The sequence below is a fragment of the Ictalurus furcatus genome, chromosome 7, assembly GCF_023375685.1.
Source record: "Ictalurus furcatus strain D&B chromosome 7, Billie_1.0, whole genome shotgun sequence".
Classification (NCBI taxonomy): domain Eukaryota; kingdom Metazoa; phylum Chordata; class Actinopteri; order Siluriformes; family Ictaluridae; genus Ictalurus; species Ictalurus furcatus.
Genome location: NC_071261.1, coordinates 3779083 through 3800271, shown reverse-complemented (window position 1 = coordinate 3800271; position 21189 = coordinate 3779083). Strand labels below are relative to the sequence as shown.

At 38.5% G+C, this 21189-nt stretch overlaps 1 protein-coding gene and 1 pseudogene across 1 annotated transcript; both read right to left on the bottom strand.

Annotated features, from left to right (window-relative positions):
* Window positions 1–691: 691 nt before the first annotated feature.
* On the bottom strand, window positions 692–7566 carry LOC128609484 (Fc receptor-like protein 5). The gene is made up of 7 exons (XM_053627957.1): window positions 7330–7566; window positions 6892–7167; window positions 6473–6790; window positions 5881–6147; window positions 2765–3013; window positions 1932–2039; window positions 692–1836 (listed from the first exon to the last, which is right to left on the bottom strand). The coding sequence occupies exons 1-7, from the start codon at window positions 7541–7543 to the stop codon at window positions 1778–1780; spliced, it is 1491 nt and encodes a 496-aa protein (XP_053483932.1). The 5' UTR covers window positions 7544–7566; the 3' UTR covers window positions 692–1777.
* A 602-nt stretch (window positions 7567–8168) lies between these two features.
* Window positions 8169–20530, bottom strand: LOC128610640 (B-cell receptor CD22-like; annotated as a pseudogene).
* Between the last annotated feature and the right edge of the window lie 659 nt (window positions 20531–21189).

Below are 21189 nucleotides of genomic sequence, written 5' to 3'. Positions count from 1 at the left end.
AATCCGGGCTCCCTTCCTTTTCACCTTCGAGAGATTAGAGGATATGGAGTTTTTCATGCAGAAAATATACGATAAAAGAAATATTCATGTATCTTCCCTGCACAACCCTCACTGCTAACAAGCTAATTAGTGGGGTAGATCTGTGAAAATATTGTTTTTATGTGTAGTTTTAGGTTTTGTAAAATGTTGTTGTTGTTTTTTTTTTAACCCATTAAAGTTTTGTGGGAAAACAAAATGTGTTCTTGAAACCTAATATACTAAAATTTTATTTTGTATCTTTTATCTTATTATATATTTTTTTCCTAGAGTGAAGACTGATTTTTATGTTAGATGTACATTTTGTTAATGAAGGTGAATAGAAATAAAATAAATTCAGCAACACTTGAGGGCAGTGGAGTATGTGACTAATAAATTGTTAATTAAGTAACACTCCCAGTCTACTACCAAATGTTCATGGAGTTGGTTGCCTTGCTACCAGTCTCAGACCACATGTGTACTCTTGTTTTGTTCTTTAGTGTGACACGTGGCTGGGTTCAGACTACAAGACAAGTTGCTTATTACCATTTGATGAAGACAATCACATGTGGACTGAGTCCATCCAAAATTATATTCACATATTTCCATCTAAATTATATTCACAATGATACTCTCGTTGTACATGCATTCATTTTTCTTTCATGAGGTGGAGACCCTAAGTGTACATTTAAAAGCAACAAAAGAGATAAGACAAGCAGATAGGTGATCATTTTATTTATTTATTTTTTATCACACCTGCAAGGGTAACTCAGTTCCCATGTTTAAAAGCAAACAGCATATTAGGAGCATACTTTATTACATTAATGAATCACATATGACTGAGAAAATTCACAAATAGCTTACATAGCCTTAATACAGTGGGGAAAAAAGAAGGTAGTCTAGTCATGCAGTTTGTCACAGAAACAGTGCAGAAAAATCATGAAATCATGAAAAATGTTAAAGAAAGATAAGGCAATATTAGCTATGCCAGCATCTCCAGTTCCATGCAAGTCTCATGGTTACTTTGACCTAACCTTCGTGCATTAACAATCAACATTTTTTCCCCTTTAGGTAAGTTTGATCTAATGAAGGGCTTGCATTGACGTTAACAGCCAGTAGGTGTCGAAATGAGCCATAGAGGTGGAACTAGACTACATCCATAGAGGTGAAACTAGACTAGACCCATAGATTACTAGACTAGATCAAGAGAGGTGGAGCTAGACGTCCAGCTACATCTATTTGGCTCTGCAGTGAGCAGTAGTGATGGGAAGTTCGGACCATTTTACTGACTCGGATCTTTGAATCTCGTTCAGCAAAATGAACAAATCTTTTTTCAAGTCATTTCTTTCATTTCAGCAGAATATAATTAAAATGTTACATGTTAAATTCACCAACACATCTAGTACTTACGCAAACGTTGATCACATTTGGAATAAAAGATAAAATATAGGCTATTGCAGCCAAGGCCAAATTATGAGAAACAGAAATGATTAATTAATAGCTTAGCATTAGGTCTTCAGCCTATACAGTCTGTTAGTTCACCTCACCTCCCGATCCGAGTCGTTCTTTCTTTTGTCACGTCGCATTTCTCACGTCTGTTCCCCGGAAACAGAAATGATTATTTCAGCTCTCGAGTCTTCGGGTCAGAGTCGTTCGTTCATCACGTTACAGCTCCATGGGCTAAATGCAGTGTTCTCTGTTGCACGGGGAGCTGCTGTTATATAAACGCTAGATGATAAAAAATAATGTAAACACCTGAGTCTCAGACAGACGCTTCAGCTTCTATCACTCTGTACGGTCTGTTGTCCTCATCAGGGTCAGCTGTAAAATAAACACTCATGAACACTTCAAATTAGCCTCTTATTAAATGTTAGGGTTTAATTTTATGGCTAATGAAGAACAATGTGAGGTCTTACTTCGAGCTCTGTAACATTTCATTGCCAGAATGATGGTCACCAGCACATACGGAGAGGCCGCTACTGCACTGCTGAGGAGCTTCAGTACTGACAGTGGAGCTTTTCCATCTGATAGAACTGGAGGGAAAAATACATAAGATAATAAAATAATTATATAATCATCATCATAATAAATTATAATTAATCATATATAAAGCATACATTTACAGATCATACATTTAAGTTTCATGTGAAGATATGAGTCTGAAAAGTTGTCTGTAACTTAATGTTTCTTTAACCACATACATTTAATTGAACATTAGGGCAGTTATATTTGCTTTTATGCTAGTGATAAAGGTGATACTGACATCCAAAAAGTCTCATCTTTCTGTATTCTTTTTCCCTCTTTTTTATTCTGAGTCTGATCTTTGTGTGCAGATGTGTGTATAAACCTCTGTGTCTCAGATCTCTGCAGCCCTGAACACAGCGCTATCTGTTGGTCTTTTGTTAGAATCGACTGAATAAAAACATCAAATCTGTGTCACCCTAGACACTGCACTCAGTTTCTTTATAACAATATTATAATTTATTTTCACCAATTCAGTAGATTATAAAAGTGTTATCTTTATTCCTGTATATTGTACATCTATTACTGATGAGAACATTGAAGACTCACGGTGCACTGTGATGTTGACAGGATTACTGCGTCCTCCAGATTCAGACATTAATAGCATTAAATGTTATTGTTACAAAGGGAATCAAATACTTTGAAAGCTGACTGAAAACACTGTGCATATGAACTTTGTTAATAAAAAGAGAATCAAATAAAAAGAAATTCTCTCAAGGTTTCTCACCTCTGACTGAAACCCAGCTTTTGGGTGACTCTTCTCTCTCTGGGTGTTTACAGTGGTAGAAACCTTCATCTGACTTTGAGACAGTACTGATGGTCATCTCTCCTGTAGTCTTGTTCTGCAGGACTGAACCATCTTTATAGAAATCAACACCAGAAGCTGAGGTATTTGAGTTGCGAGATAAACAATGTAAAGTCAGAGGATGTCCCTCAGTCACAGGATGGACAGGACTGTCCAGGATCACATGACCATCTGTAGGAAAGAGAAAGAAGACACTGAAATCAGAAAGTGTGTAAAATACAGTAATGATTTTAACACAGAGAGCTACAGTAAGTCAGTGGTAGATATCAGAGAGAGTGTACACAGTGCAGCGCTCAGAGTCTTCATGTGTGAAAGAGAAAATGTGCTTAAATGCCAGTTTTATCAGTAACATTCAGATGTGAAAGCAGCTTTCACTGTAATTCTTAACATCCTGAAACTAAACTAGTCTTCATGAGTTATTCTTATTTCTTATTTCTGTTTATATTCTTATTGTTAAAACATTGAGAGGAGCTTTTTTAGGTTTACCCTCTGCAGCCTAACTTCTATATGGGGATAATAGTTTTATTTATGTAAGTCTAATGTATTTATGCCTCTTCTCTCTCTCTCTTGCCTGCTTTGTGTGTGTGTGTGTGTGTGTGTCTTGCTCAACTCTGTCTACCTTGTTCTTTATGTTAGTGATAAAGGTTATATTTACAATACAAGTTGTATTATTATAAAATGTTATAAAATGTTTGTGATATGATGCACTCAGGCATGAGAAAAGTATAATGGTGCTGTCGAGCACACAGTGCTGGCAGGGTGGGAATTTTTCCTCATAGGAGGTTTTTTCACCCACCCCTGACTGCGCAGGATTGGGGTTTGTTTCTTGGGGGGAAGCAAGACTCTGCAGGTCCCGACAAATACAAAACTGTGGGCTGACAGGCCTAGTTGAGAAAGATAGGGACGTGTAGATCCAATCAAGTAGTTAGTTACTGTAGTGGCCACTCATACGTACGGCAGTAGTAGTAGTAATAAATGATTAGGGGAACTCAGTTAATCACACTTATAATCGATGTAGGCAAACAAACGTATAATCAAGGTAGTTAGATTCGATATATATATATATATATATATATATATATATATATATATATATATATATATAGTTGAAAGGAGAAGTAAGTTAAGGGTTAAGAGTTATGGCTAGGTACATCTACACATGTCCGGCGCAAAGTGGACGTAGGCCCATTCTCCAGCTGCCAATCTACTATGAGACCCCGGGGTGCAGGCGCTAGCACGTCTTCCACCAGGTCTACAAAACCTCCTCAGCTCCTATTCGATCAGTGTTGCGTAGAAGTGGTTAATGTAAGGGACCCATTTGAGTACGGGGACGGGCGCAGGGATTATGGCTTCGTTAGAGTAATCCTCCGACAGCTAGCGGGGGACGGCCATGGGGTGCGGCAGAACCAGTTCCTCCACAGATACCCGCTTAATTAAGGTGGTGTATGAGGCTTTATAGCCTCAGAGGGGGGAAATGTTGTGGATAAAAAATGTCATAAAATAAACATAAGGGAGACCTAGCATCCAGCAAAGGGGAGAGGAAGGACTGACGACGGGCACCTAGACACATAGAAGCGGGATTAGGCGGACATTGACAAATTGGAATTACACTTTGAAGATCTTTAAGAGCAGTAGTAGTCAAAAAAGTCAAAAAGAGGTATACGAGCTGAGCTGAGGAGTGCTAATATATACACACACACACACACACACACACACGCTCGTACAGTCAAGGGCGGGCAAGTAGACACAACATACACACACACTCTCTCTTTCTCATACACACACATGAATAACTTTAATAATATCTTATAGTAATAGAGAAACTCTCTATAAAAAAACAGAATAGTAGGATATGCAGGACAGTAGAACTGTAATGATATTAAGAAGTTGGAAGTACAGTAAACCGCTTTTCAAGTAGTATAAATATATATAAAATATGAAATATAGAGCAAATATGAAAATAAATTATAAACTAGAAATACAGAGAAATGTAACTTACTCAGGACTCAAATGGTGAAGGTTCTTGTCTCGCAAGGAAGGCCTTAATTTTAAGAAAGAACCATGAGGAGCCATTTATAAGGGTGGCTGAGTCAAGCTGCCCCCCCCCCCCCCCCCCCCCCGCGAGATAACAGTAAGACCAAGGTCACTCTAGATTGTTTAGTCTTGTCCACTTTCTATTTTACGGGTAATTCAAATTCACTGGTTTCGATTCTCTGGGTAACTGAAATTCTCTGGTTTTGATTCTCTGGGTAACTGAAAATCTCTGGTTTTTGTTCTCTGGGTAACTGAAACTCTCTGGTTTTGACTTTCTGGGTTATTAGAAATCCCTGGATTCTGATTTTATGTGTAAATTGAAACCCCTGGTTTTGATTCTATGTGTAAGTGGAATAGCCCTTTTCTGGAACATAAGAGTAAGGTAGATGAGCTCTTTTTTAACCCTATTGGTAGTGAGATCATAGTCTTCTTGAAACATATGGGTTATTTACTGTGTAAGTACAGTATAAATACTGGAGCTTAAGCTCAGGGTATGGGGATCACTTCTGAGAATTCTCATCGGTGTGGATCTCGTGTGGTGGAATGGAACAATAAAGCTGGACCCTTGCTTCTTCTCACTCACGGCTGGTGTATTTTTTCTATCTCCAACTGGGCTCAGAGGTAGATGTGAGCATTGGCTTCTATGTTGAATTTTAAGTGTTTTTGGGTAATAGGCTAAATTTGAGCCAACAACATCCAAAAAGTCTCATCTCTCTGTATTCTTTTTCCCTCTTTTTTATTCTCTGAGTCTGATCTTTGTGTGCAGATGTGTGTATAAACCTCTGTGTCTCAGATCTCTGCAGCCCTGAACACAGCGCTATCTGTTGGTCTTTTGTTAGAATCGACTGAATAAAAACATCAAATCTGTGTCACCCTACACACTGCACTCAGTTTCTTTATAACAATATTATAATTTATTTTCAACAATTCAGTAGATTATAAAAGTGTTATGTTTATTCCCGTATATTGTACATCTATTACTGGTGAGAACATTGAAGACTCACGGTGCACTGTGATGTTGACAGGATTACTGCGTCCTCCAGATTCAGACTGACACCAGTAAACTCCAGTGTGTGATGTAGAGAGGAAGCTGATGTTACATGTAGATCCTGAACCTGATGAACAATCAGACACTGTCTCACTGTGTGTGTATCCTCTCACTGTCCATCCAGTAGAGTCACTCTGGTCCTCACAGCTCAGTGAGAGAGAGTCAGCAGTAAAGTGTTGAGTTCTGCTGGGATTGATGATCAGAGACACTGGAGGAGATTCACCTGAAACACACACATTATAATTCAGATCTTATTCTGAAAATTAACATGTATTTAGATTTTATTATGATGTTAATTTCACTGTACAGTTTAGTAAACATGTGTAACATTAAAATTACCACAGGACTAATACTTGCTCTGATTAGACAATGATATCCGAATAAAAATCTACTATCAGGTGCTTATTCAGCTGCTTTACACATTCCTCACTAAGGAGTTTAAATAAACAGTTATTACACAACACATTAGCACAGATACAACACTTAATATTAATAAATGTACATTTGCTACACTACAACTCAACTCTATTGTTGATTTATTTCCTCACCAGTGATCCACAGTGGCTGTAGGTTACTGTCCCGTGTGTGAAAGACTGGTTCTCCTCTCTCTGCTCTGCACATATAAACTCCTGTGTGCTTCACAGTAACAGGACGGAGAGTGTAGGAGCCTCCAGATCCTCTGCTGCTGTCTGAGAGGAGCGCTGTACTGTACCTGAGGGAACCCTGACTGTCTCTGGAGGGAACCTCTGTGTACCAGCTGAATGTCCAGCCTGTAGAGGAGTGTTTAAACTCACAGCTTAGAGTCACTGAGTCTCCTTCAGTCAGCCAGCGCAGTGGAGACACACTCACTACTGCCTCTGCTGCATCTGATGGACAACAAATGTAAAAATAAATAAATAAAATTATACAGAGTGGTAATCTCGTTATATATAATTAATGACAAGATAAAACAAACTCACACACTCACCTGATACAGTGAGTGTAACAGCATCACTGATCTCTGAGCTCTGAGAGTCACTGCTTCTCCACCCTCTGCAGGTGTATTCACCACTGTCATCATTTCTAACTGAGCTGAAGCTGAACTCCTGTGTTGTGCGGTATGGGTAGAGTGTGTTATCTTTCTTATACCAGTCGTATGTCCACTCAGTGTTTCCTCCTCCCTGTATTTCACATCTGAGAGTCACAGTCTCTCCTCTGAACACATGTTTATCAGGCTTTATGGTCACCACAGCTTTAGGATTCTCTGCAGAAACATAATTTTATTATTAATTTTATTATTTTATTTTTGTTTTATTATTAACCCAAATACAAACACACTTCAATAATATACAGTTCTAATACTACAACTGCTGTATATTTAAGTGATTAGTGATGATGCAGTCTTTTGCAACCTGTTTTTACTCACCAATAACATTTACCCAGAGTGCATCACTGTAGTGTGTGTAGTAGACTGGGTTTCGTCTTCCAGCTCTGCACCTGTACTGACCTCCATCAGAGACTCTAACGGAGCTGATGTTGTAGTAGTCTGTTTCAGTCTCAGTCTCAGTGCTCTGTGTGGGTTTGATCCAGTAAAACTTCCATCCAGCAGACTGCAGCTTCAGTGTACAGGACAGAGTCATGGATTTTCCTTTCAGTACAGCTCCTTCACGACTTGGTGTGAGTTCAGGTTTAGGTTTTTCTGCAGTTGGAGATGAAACACGCAGTTCAGGATGTTAACTGTTCATGTTCTGCTGTCAGAGTGTTTAACTCACTAATCACTACTACAGACAAACACACTATTACTGATACACTGTAAAGACTCCTGTCATAGTGAAATTATTCATGAATATCTATCAAAATATTTTGTGGTATTTATGAAAGTAATTTAGTTTTTGTGAGAGTAGATTTAATGTGGAGTACATTGTTCTCTTAGTCAAGAAAAAGTGTACAGACAAAATGTACTGCATTATGTTTGACTGTTATTTAAAACATCCTTCAATATAAAATGTTTGAACCAGCAGAATGCATTTTATTATTTCATTTTACACTTAATGCAGTAATAATAAAAGAAGAGATATTTTGCCATTAATGTTATTTATTATTGGATAAACCTGGGACATTTTCATGTTCAGCATTTTGCAGCACATTGAGTCAGCAAATAAATAAAAATCACATCTTTAGTCTTCATCGACTGCATTTCACATCATCATCTCAAAGTCCAACATCTTTACTGCATATCACACTTTGTATGCATATTGTGCAGCTCTAATCTACACAAGTACTGAGTGCTGAGGTGAACCTGAGGTTAATGAGTACTGAGGAGATGATCACACTCACCTGATACAGTCAGTGTAACAGCATCACTGGTGTGTGAGGAGTGTGAGCCTCCTCTCTCTCCTCCTCTACAGGTGTATTTACCTGCATGAGATGTTTCAGCGCTACTGATTCTGTACTCCTGTTCACTACTGACACCAGAACCATCTTTATTCCATCCATAGATCCAGTCAGAGTCCTCTTCATCCTGTAGGTCACATCTGAGAGTGACAGTCTCTCCTCTGTACACCTGTACATCAGGATTTATGGACACCACAGGTTTTGGGAGCGCTGTACAAAGATAATAAAATATTTCCTGAAATAATTAGTATACTTTTGATTGATTGATTTTCATGAGTGTAGAGAGTTTAGAAGATTTTGGAAAAGAATGTAACATTACACATGTAAAGGTTTTGGACAAGTTATAACCACATGCAACAAAAAGTCCAGCGTCTTCAACAGATCCTGATTCTAATCATTTGGTATTGTGATAGATGTATTTATAGTAAAGTATTATTCAGATTTGTTTAATAAAATGAAAGGTGATTCATGACATCACATTTTATTCTGTATAATTCCATGTTCTGGTCATTGGTAAGGAAGCAGAGTGGAGCAAAAGAAAAAAAATCCTACAATTACTCGAGATCCTGATGTGATCTGGCTCCAGGTCGCTTATGTATGATTTCCAAAGTGATTAGTCAGCACTTATAGAGACGAAGCAGGTGATTTATTTACAGTGTAGCTTTAAGGCCTCTGGAATCAGACACACACTGTACATTCTTTCTATATTGATCATAATTTAATATTCTGTAGTGAGTGTTTCAGCACTAATGTCTGTGTTTCAGTTACAGTTATAAACACCATCATGAGTCTGATTAACATGAGTGCTGTGTAATTATAATTTCCATCTTTCTACTACCATGAGATTTATTATCCCTACATAACACTGATATCTGATAGTCTGTATCTCTTATAACAGAGATTCTCTTCCTGATGAACACACACTCAGCGGTACTTTAACTTTTGCTCTACTGTTCATGAATGACAGGCTTTATAAATATCTCAAATATAATAAGAAATAACTTAAAACATGCAGTGAGAGAGTAGAAAGCATGACGTACCTCTAACTGTAACTGTAACTGGATCACTGAGCTCTGAGTCGTAGTTTCCTCTGCGTGCTTTACACTGATACACTGTTTCTCCTGCATTAGAGACTGTATCATGGAGTGTGTTGGTGTCTTCAGCTACTTGGATTAGAGGTCGCTGATCTTTGTACCAGAGAAAAGTCCATCCATTAGACAGCAGATTACAGTTCAGAGTAACTCTGTCTCCAGTGTAGACGGAGCTCTGAGGATTCACTCTCACAGTCGGTTTGGGTTTTTCTGTTGATATGAAATGATGATATTAAAGTTTTCATCTTTACAACATAAACAAGGGTTTTATCATCTTAAACAGATGATTTGTGTCTAATAATGCATTTATATTCAGCATTTGTTAAACAGTTACAGTTGTGCGACTTTATTACATGACAACATGGTCTTATAATATCATTATACTCTATATATACTGTACATGGAATTAATTGAATAAATTTTTCATAACTGAACAAACACACTGAAGTTGTAATGAATTCATCTTCATCAATGTGTGTTCACTATTATGAATGTTGGACGCAGTGAATGTACAACTACACCATTAATCATTACTAGACACAGGATAAGTAAATAAACGTTGTTTTTTTTTCGGATCTGTGACATTTTAAATAAATCTTGTGACTTTAATCCACACTGCATGTAGTGATGTGATGCTGAAGTTAATAAATATTGGTGTGAGGAAGAGATTAACACACACACACACACACACACACACACACACACCTGACACAGTGAGTGTAACAGTGTTGCTGGTCTCTGAGGTCTGAGAGTCGCTTCTTCTCCGTCCGCTGCAGGTGTATTTAGCGCTGAGAGACTCTACAGGAGTGAATGAATATTTACTGCTCTCAGTGTAGGAGGATATTTGGACACCATCTTTATTCCAGTTGTACATCCACTCAGTGTCTGCATGTCCTCGTATTTCACATGTGAAAGTGACTTCCTGTCCACTGAATATCTGTCCATCAGGCTGCAGAGTCAGAACGGCTTTTGGTCTCTCTGTACAGTTACAAGAAATACATCAAATCAGTCAAACACACCCTTCTCTGACCATCTGATATTTAATCAGTGTGTTTTGTAATGATTATGTGTATCAGTGCATGTTACAGGAGTGTAAGATCAGACATGTACCTCTCACTGAGAGAGTCACTTCATTACTACCTGTCGTGAACCATCCATCAATAGACCCGTAACATCTGTATTTGTGACTCTGGTCTACTTTTATAGTGTAGTAATTTTCAGCAGATCTGTGAACATTAACACCATCTTTGTTCCAGTGGTACGGTCCACTTCCTCCTGAAATCCTACATGTGAGTGTAACCGTCTCTCCTCTGAATATTTGAGGTAAATTCGGCTCCACAGACAGAACTGGTTTAAACACTGCTGGAAAAGTCAAAAAGCAAACACACACTGTCAATGTAAACAACTTAAATTCTGCATGACAATGTACAAACAATCTTCTCCACCTTAATACAAATCCAACATGTACACAACATGGGCAATAAAATATGTATAAATCACCTTGAGCTTGTCCGACTTGGATAAGTGAAATAAGCACTAAAAAGGGAAGAGGAACAGAGAATATGATGTAACGCTGACTTGTTTCTTTTCTTTAAGAAGACAAATGAGAACAATGTCATATACTGCAAAAAAATCTGTATTTAGTTTCACTTCAGCTATAAGAAATGCAATATATCGACCTGTTTCAATAATGAATGGTGTTTAGAAAAAGCTATTTTCACTCAGGTCACTATGCTGCTCATTACTGTCTCATGTTTAATCTGATCCACATCTGCTAATCTGAAGCTGGATTACACACTTCCTTCTCTGTGTCTCACATGAGAAAGGCGCTCCTGTGCACTAAAGCTGTGGTGTAATACATACAGCCTGCAGAACGATGTGTCATATATGAGGAAAAACCCGATCTCAGTAGCACATACAGGCTAATGAACACACACAGTTTAATGAACACACACAGGTTAATGAACACACACAGGCTAATGAACACACACAGGTTAATGAACACACACAGTTTAATGAACACACACAGTTTAATGAACACACACAGGTTAATGAACACACACAGGCTAATGAACACACACAGGTTAATGAACACACACAGGTTAATGAACACACACAGGCTAATGAACACACACAGGTTAATGAACACACACAGGTTAATGAACACACACTGGTTAATGAACACACACAGGTTAATGAACACACACAGGTTAATGAACACACACAGGCTAATGAACACACACAGGTTAATGAACACACACAGTTTAGGATGATCAGTGTAAATTGTTATTTTGTCTTCTGGGAAACATGCAAGTATCTTATTTAGCGTCTGAAGGGCAGTACTAAATGGAAAAAATAAGATCTTTAAATAAATAAACAATTTAAACTGATCACCCTGTTCAAAAGTTTACACCCCACTGAATCTTAATGTATCGTGTCACCTTCTCGAGCATCAGTGAATGTTTTGCACCTTATGTAATAGTTGTGTACGAGTCCCTCAGTCGCCCTCAGTGTGAAAAGTCAGATCTGAACATCATATAGCCTGTGTTGGAAAGGGCTAAAATATACAGAAGATGCTGGAAAAGCAAAGAATGTGCAGGACCTGGAGGATTTTTCTGAAGAACGGGGGCAGTTTAACTGCTCAGGAGAAACAAGGGACTTGCGAACAACTCTCACAAAACATAAACACACTCGTGGATCATCCAGGTAAATCATCCAATGGTTGAATTTTAGTTTCCCTACTAAAATGAAGTACATTTAGCAGTTTCTGGCCCGGGGACCAAGCCGACTCTCAGCCAGATCTGTCTTACAGTGTCTGGGGCAGACCCGGGCCAAATAAAACAATATAATTCACTTTACAGTGTGTGGGCCGGATCTGGGCCTGAGGAAATTGTGTATGTCGGTTTGCAGTGTGTGGGCCGGATCTGGGCTGGAGGAAATTGTGCGTGTCAGTTTGCAGTGTGTGGGCCGGATCTGGGCTGGAGGAAATTGTGTGTGTCGGTTTGCAGTGTGTGGGCCAGTTTTGGCCTGGGGACCCAGGCGTATACTGGGCTAGAACTAAAGCAAGTATGTGGCCCACAAGTGGCCAGACAAATTTTGCTATCTGGGTGAGAGACGGAGATTTAACAATGTCATGGATGAGGAGACGCGCCCTTCGTCCCTATTCGTCCCACTGTGAATGTTTTTAGAATGTAAGACGAATGTAATGCAAGATGTTTTCCATGTAAAATAGTCCATGTTATTACAGCCTAGTTCTCTGTTCAAAATAGTTATAGTGTTCAGAAACATTTCATATCATTCATGTTCAATACCTGTCCGTTATATACTTTTATAAAAGTCATAAAAGTTATTTTTTAAAATCATGAAAGTTATGAAAAGTAATAAAAAAGTACAAAAACACAAAAGCAAAAAAATTATCTATCTATTTATTGATCTATCTATCTATCAAAAACAGATTACATATATATATATATATATATATATATATATATATATATATATATATATATATATATAAAATAGATCATCATTATACCTGGTCCCCTATTATATGGAGGGGGGGATGGGGGGCATGCCACATGATAGGGAAGGCTTGGGGGGGGCTTTAGTTACAAAAGGTTGAGAACCTCTGCCATAATGCAACGGGACTGGCGCGGAAGAGCTGTCAGAATCGGTGCCGAGTAGTATGTCTGGTTTGTATTCATGCTTACCACTTACTACTGATCAGCACTGTACTGTATCAACGACCGAGCAGTAGGTACTGAATCTAATGCAACAGGTACTGAATCTAATGCAATAGGTACTGAATCTAATTTAGTAGGTACTGAATCTAATGTAGTAGATACTGAATCTAATGCAATAGGTACTGAATCTAATGTAGTAGATACTGAATCTAATGTAGTAGGTACTGAATCTAATGCAATAGGTACTGAATCTAATGCAGTAGACCTGTCACAGTATGTCTTTTCGGAAGGAGCCGCAGTTTTCACCACACACACGCTCACGCACAACTTATCAACACTATCTTTTATTTATTTATTTAAAAGTAACAACATAACACTCTGATCATGTACTCATCCTTTCATACCTTCTAAGAAACAGAAAATGTTCATCCATGATAAAAGCCAACCAAAAATATCACAAACCAAAATCTGATTCATGCTCAGAAAAAACTCCATGTCACCTCAGACACTCTACAACCCAAAATAACACACATATACTGAAGATGGTAGATTTTAGATTCCACACATATTCACTAAAATGGACCAAAAGGTCTTCACTGCAGTCTGTAGCATAATGACACATTGGATTTTATCCACTAGGTACTGCATGTTGTAACACGCATGCGCCAACGCCAGACACAGTACATCACTGTTATCCATCTATGGTTAGGGTTGGGGTTAGTGTTAAGGTTAGAACATCCAGTACGTAGTATATCTAATCTAATGTCATTACACTACAGGCTGCAGTGAGGACACACCCAATTAACAGCAATCCATATAAACTAAGCTGAAAATAAAAAATATTTAGTCCCCTCTGACACCATTGGAACAGCAGGCCGCGTTATTGTTATTGCTGTAGACTGAAGACATTTGGGTTTGATATCAAAAGATGAAAAGGAGAAGAGAGGTTAGAATTTCAGCTTCTGTTTCCTGGTATTTATATGTAGATGTGTTAAACGACATAGAACATAGCACATTTCTTTCAGACCACCCAATTGGTAGATACTAGGAAATAAAAGCTGAAATCCTAAACTCTTGTCTCATATCCATCTTTTGATCACAAACCCAAATGTCTTTGGTGTACAGCAGAAACAAATGAATAGGCCTTGCCGTTCCAATAGTTTCAGAGGGGACTGTACTGTACGCTCCCACTGATATCATTATTAATGTAACTAATTAATACTATTCTCTATATAAATGTAACCCTTACCTTAACCTCAGTAACCAAACAATAAAAAAAGTTCTCACAAGGGCTCAACTCAAATGAACTAACTCACACAACTGATATGGATGTACACTGATCCAACAATCATATCAGAGACTCCTACCAAAATGTTCTAATCACATATTAACCTCATCACACAGGACATTAGACGTCATCTGAACATATTGTTTTAAGCCGCCACTCACTCTAATGAAGACACAAAGAAAACATTTACTCACAGATCATCACACGGAGTGGACGGAGCTCCATCCTGTCACACTGATGAAGGACTGACTGATCAGTGGTCTGTGTTAAAGCCACTACACTTCCTGTGTTCTTACACACAGAGAGAAAGAGAGAAAGACTTCCGTTCTGGTCAAAGCTGATGTGCTCTTTTCATGTGAACCCAGAAATTATAACAACAATTTGCAGAACATAACTTTATTCAACTCCTGAACTTGTACAGTTCCTCTGCTACTTCACTCAGGTTCATGATTGATCTCAACAAGACATCCAGTGGACCTTTCTGTAAAGCTTTTTATCTCGTTTGATTGAATAAGCAAGCTAACTCTTTTAAAAGAACGAGGTCTTTCCTAAATCAAGAAACTTTTCTATTCTGTCAGATTTACTTCAGGTTTTGGGTTTGATGCATTCCATAAAGATCAGAAAAGTTCACTGGACATGATGTCAGAACCTCCTATGAAGCTGGGAGGCAGGGCTTCTGCTAGTCACAAAATGGGGTTCTTAAATGTACAACCTAGATGTGATCAGTGAAAGGGATTCTAAGATTTAGATTTTTCCAATAAATCTGTGTGTATTTTCATCCATTATATTTGGATAATAATAATAATAATAATAATAATAATAATAATAATAATAATAATAATAATAATTCCTTAGATCAGTGTAAGGCTTTTCTAGGCACTCAAAGTGTTTTGTATTGTATGGGGGGGGGGGGGGGGGGGTACCTCCTCAACCTCTACCAGTGTGTAGCATCCACCTGGATACACCAGAACACCCAATACACCCAGAACACCCAGAACACCCAGAACAGCCAGCTATTGGTGGAGAGGAGAGTGATGTATCCAATTCAGGGATGGGGATTATTAGGGGGCCATGATGGGGGCCAGTGGGGGAATTTCACCAGGACACCAGGGTTATACAGAAAAATAAGTGTTCTGGGATTTTTAATGACCATAGGACCTTGGTTTAATGTCTCATCCCAAAGACTGTGCATTAGGACCCACACTGACACCCCACAGAGTGAGCACCCCATGCTCTCTTTGCTGCTTCCAGCAGCAAGCTTAGTTTTCCCCAGAGAGTCTTCCATGAAGGTAATGGCCAAACTCACCCCTGCTTAACTGCAGTGGGAAACCAGACGAGATCTACAGGGGGATATGGCTCGAGCAAATGATAAGATAGCAATCTATAAAGCTTCATGTGAAAGTAGGAGGTGTTTTTCTGGAGATGAACAAGTACTGAGTAATGCTGATGACAGGTACTGAATAAATAGGCTTGAGAAATAAAATGTTATTGAAATCTAAAAAAGTTTTAAATGAAAACAAATTAAATGGAAAAAGTGAAAAGAGTCTGATATGTACTCTGGTAAAAGTCTGGAAAAACATCACAAAAGAAGGAATTAATAATTTGGTGATGTCACTGAGCTGCAGGCTTGATGAAGTTATTGCAAGCAAGAGATATGCAACCAAATATTAAGTGTTATTTACTTCAGTTTACTTCAACTTATCTGTTCCTACACTTTTGCTCACCTAAAAATTGTTTGGTCTGATACAAAAGGTTCTATGTTTTATGATGTTTAACACCAAGATGTAAATACCAAGAAATAAAAACTCTAAACTCTTGTCTCATATCCATCTTTTGATATTAAATCCAAAGGTCTACAGGTGTACAGCAGAAACAAATGAATTGGCCTTGCTGTTCCAATAGTTTCAGAGGGGACTGTATGTACTAATCCCATAAACAAGTGTTTAGATCTTTTATATTTATTAATCCCCATAGTTAATGTGTGTTTAGATCTTTTATATTTATTAATCCCCATCACTAATTCATGTTTAGGTCTTTAATGTATGCTGCAGTGACATCTAACATTATGTTTTCAATTCAATTTCAATTCAATTTTATTTGTATAGTGCTTTTTACAATAGACATTGTCTCAAAGCAGCTTTACAGAAATATCAACACGGTATACAGATATTAAAGGTGTGAATTTATCCCAACTGAGCAAGCCACTGAGTGGCGACGGTGGCAAGGAAAAACTCCCTAAGATGTTTTAAGAGGAAGAAACCTTGAGAGGAACCCGACTCAGAAGGGAACCCATCATCATCTGGGTAACAACACATAGTGTGAAAAAGTTCATTATGGATTCATATGAAGTCTGTATGGTGTTAGGAGCAGCCGTAGTCCCAGCAATCTGGAATTAGAGAAGATTTGCGCTCCATCCAGAGGCAGAAAGGATCTGGATCTCTAGTATCGCCATAAATTCGTGTGGGGCTCGGCAAAAAGAGAGAGCGAGAAAAAAGATTATTATGACTGCGAAGTAGTAAAATAGAATCTAGTCAGGGTAGGCTTGAGTAAACAAATACGTTTTAAGCCTAGACTTAAACACTGAGACTGTGTCTGAGTCCCGAACACTAATTGGAAGACTGTTCCATAACAGTGGGGCTCTATAAGCGAAGGCTCTTCCCCCTGCTGTAGCCTTCACTATTCGAGGTACCGTCAAATAGCCTGCATCTTTTGATCTAAGTAGGCGTGGCGGATCATATAAAGCCAAAAGATCGCTTAGATATTGTGGCGCGAGACCGTTTAGTGTTTTATAGGTTATTAAAAGTATTTTATAGTTAATGCGAGATTTTATTGGGAGCCAATGCAGTACTGATAATATTGGTGTGATATGGTCGTATCTTCTAGTTCTAGTTAGGACTCTAGCAGCTGCATTCTGGACTAACTGGAGCTTATTTATATTCCTACTGGAACATCCAGACAGTAAGGCATTACAGTAATCTAATCTAGAGGTGACGAATGCATGAACTAGTATTTCCGCATCATGTAGTGACGATATGTTTCTTATCTTAGAAATATTTCTGAGATGAAAGAAAGCTATCCTAGTAATATTATCTACATGAGCATCAGATGATCAGATGATATCACATGATGAAACAGAAAGACCGTCCAGAGTAACCATGTGATCAGAAAGATTACTTCTAGCTACACGTGGGCCTAATAAAAGTATTTCTGTTTTATCAGAATTAAGTAAAAGGAAGTTAGTCAACATCCAACGTCTAATGTCCTTTACACAAAGTGTTTATCTTTTATTTTTAGCTCAGCTCACTGAGTGCTGTTGGTGTTTACCACAGAAACTAGAGTGAGAACATGCATGTGTGGCTGTTTTAATTGTGGCTTTACTGAGAATGTGAATGGCAGCATTTCCTCATTTCTCACACAGCTCAACTAGAATAGAAACCAAACCACAATAATGTTTCATGTCTTAACTGCTAATCATTTAAAATGAAAGTCGCATATCTGCTGAAGAACAAATAAACTCTTTGTATAATAACGTCAATTAATCACATTCATTACTAGATATGAATGTTTTTTTAAAAAAATGTAAATCAGATCTGAAATGACTGACGTGAGATAATGTGCAGTTGTGTACAGTTTTCAGATAAGACTACATAATGAATCAGGAAGTCTTAAACTGTATCACTGCTGCCATTTAAATGAAAACATTCATAGATTAGCATCTGTACATCTGAGCTCGGCTATGCTGTGTGAACCTACTGGCTCTACAAGGTACTGCAAGTAAAAACATGATATACAGTGCCCTCCACTAATATTGGCACCTTTGGTAAATATGAGCAAAGAAGGCTGTGAAAAATTGCATTTATTGTTTAACCTTTTGATATTTTGTTAAAAAAAAAATCACAAAAATTCTCATGGATATCAAACAATTGTAAACAAAACACAGGTTTATCCAAAATATTTATTTTTTAAATATAGGTGTGTAACAATTATTGGCACGCTTTTAGTCTATACTTCCCTTAGCCAAGATAACAGCTCTGAGTTTTCTCCTATAGTGTCTGATGAGGTTGGAGAATACATGGCAAGGGATCTGAGGACGTTCCTCTATACAGAATCTCTCCAGATCCTTCAAATTTTGCGGCCCACGTTAGTAGACTGTCCTCTTCAGTTCACCGCACAGGTTTTCTATGGGTTTCATGTCAGGGGACTGGGATGGTCATGGCAGGGCAGTCAGGTTTTCATTTAATATCTGTTGATACTTGATAGAGTCCATGATGCCATGTATCCTAACAAAATGTCCAGGTCCTCTGACAGAAAAACAGCCCCAAAACATTAAAGAGCCACCACCATATTTAACCGTGGGCATGAGGTACTTTTCCATAAGTCTACCTCCCTGTGTGTGCCAAAACCACCTCTGGTGTTTATTACCACAAAGCTCTATTCTGGTTTCATCTGACCATAGAACCCGATCCCATTTGAAGTTCCAGTAGTGTCTGGCAGACTGAAGACACTTGAGTTTGTTTTTTGATGAGAGTAGAGGCTTTTTTCTTGAAACCCTTCCAAACAACTCGTGGTGATGTAGGTGACTTCGGATTGTAGTTTTGGAGACTTTCTGACTCCAAAGACGCAACTAACTTCTGCAGCTCTCCAGCTGTGATCCTTGGAGATTTTTTGGCCACTCGAACCGTTATCTTCACAGTGCGTTGAGACGATATAGACACACGTCCTCTTCCAGGTTGATTCATAACATTTCCAGTTGACTGGAACTTCTTAATTATTGCTCAGATGGTGGAAATGGGCATTTTCAATGCTTGTGCTATTTTCTTATAGACACTTCCCATTTTGTGAAGCTCCACAACCTTTTGCCGCACATCACAGCTATGTTGCTTGGTCTTACCAATTGCTATGAATGACTAATTGAATCTGGCCTATGTGTTACCTCATATTTATCTTGGTTGAACAATTTCCTGTTCGTAGTCACCCAGGTGTACTAAAAATGTAAAATATAAATGGGAATACACTTCACATATCATTTTCTTACATGAATTCATAAGGGTGGCAATAATTGTTGAACACCTATATTTAACACAGATATATTTTGGATAAACCTGTGCTGTGTTTGCAATTGTTTGATATCCATGAGAGCAGAGTATTTTCATGATTTTAGTTTTTTAACAAAAGATCAAAAGATTGAAAAATAAAGACAATTGTTCACAGCCTTCTTTGTTCATATTTACCAAGGGTGCCAATATTAATGGAGGGCACTGTAACTGCAATGAATGTGGCTTTACTCAGGCACTGAGCTTCAAATATGAACCGAGAGTTATCATTATGTTTTTTATTAAATATACTATATACTCATGAAGTCATGGTAAATGTGTATGATGTCTAATAATCTAACCCAGGGGTGCCCACACTTTTTTGACTTGCGAGCTACTTTTAACATGACTAGTCAAAGAGATCTACCTACGCTAAAAATGCGAAACATATATTTACTCATATATATACTGAGTAGACTTCAAATATGTATACACACACAATATATGTTCATGTACCTTGCATAACTGCACGAGCCCTTATGGCACACTACAATTCAGTACATTTTTGGTCATTACCTTACTCTGATGACTTGCACTGAATAGAATCAGCCAGGGTTGCATAGTCCGGACAGTAGCTGCTGGTAGCCAGCCTCAAGCAGGCCTCCAAATGATGATCAGTCATTGTGGAACGGTATTTGGACTTAATAATCTTCATGTGGGAAAAGGCTGACTCACATAAATAAGTAGAGCCAAACAATGCAGTCAAGGAGGTTGCACATTTCCTCATGTTTGGGTACTTTTCCCCTGTGAGGAAGTTCCAAAACTGTCCATGAGCCCTGGACTTCAACTGAATGTCAGTCTGTAGTTTCAAAATCTCATCCTCCACTTCAGACGAGTTCAGGTGAAACAGCGTTGCAATTTTCGTTGCGAGTGAATCAACCTCAACATTGTCCCTGAATGGGTAGCACATGAATGTAGCGACTGGCTCCAGTAAAGCAAAGTCTTGAAAGCGTCTGTCAAACTCTGACCGACAGCTGTCAATCTGCTCCGTGTAGCGTGCAATGTTCAACTGCGCACAAGCCGCAATTCCGCTGCGTCTCCAGATCTGACGCGAGGTTTCGGAAGTTCCCAGATTCATGTCGCTGCAGCTTTGAGGACAGAAGTTGCATTTTCCGTTTAAAGGCATTAACTGAGCTGATCATATTGACCACGGTTTTGTCTTTTCCTTGCAGCTCCGAATTAAGCTCATTTAACATGTCGGTCAGATCGGTTAAAAATGCTGGACTTGGGTCCAGCAGCCACTGATCATCATTGAGTTGGGTGTATTCTGCATGTTTAACAGCAAAAAGAAACTCGCTTATCTCCGGACAGAGCTCTCGAAATCTCTGCAGGAATTTACCCCTACTAAGCCATCTCACGTCAGTGTGTAGCAGGAGCTCAGAGTGGTCGCAGTCTGCCTTCTCCAGATGCGCACGAACAGCCGTATTTGAAGTGATCTAGCACGTATAGAACAGGCGATCTTTGTTGCCACATCCACGATCTCTTTTTGCGCATAAGGCTTGTTGGTGTATTATGCACTGGTAGTTAAGGAAGTCAGGGAAAGCATCGTCTTCCCTGCACTTGGCAATGAATCCATTTGCGCTGCCAACCATTGCCGGCGCACCGTCCGTGGTGACTGATATCAATTTGCACACTGGGAGCTGGGTTTTGTCAATGAAGTCTTTAAAAGACTGAAAAATGTCCTCTCCCCGCGTGTCTTCTTTCATGGGCAGTATCGTTAACAACTCTTCTTTTGCA

Coding starts and splice junctions, on each gene's coding strand:
- LOC128609484 (XM_053627957.1), bottom strand. CDS start 7,543: ATGACTCTGTCCTGTACACTGAAGCTGCAGTCTGCTGGATGGAAGTTT. Junction 6,148..6,472: donor ACAGCCACTGTGGATCACTG/GTGAGGAAATAA, acceptor TGTGTGTTTCAG/GTGAATCTCCTCCAGTGTCT. Junction 2,040..2,764: donor AAGCTGGGTTTCAGTCAGAG/GTGAGAAACCTT, acceptor CAGTTCTATCAG/ATGGAAAAGCTCCACTGTCA.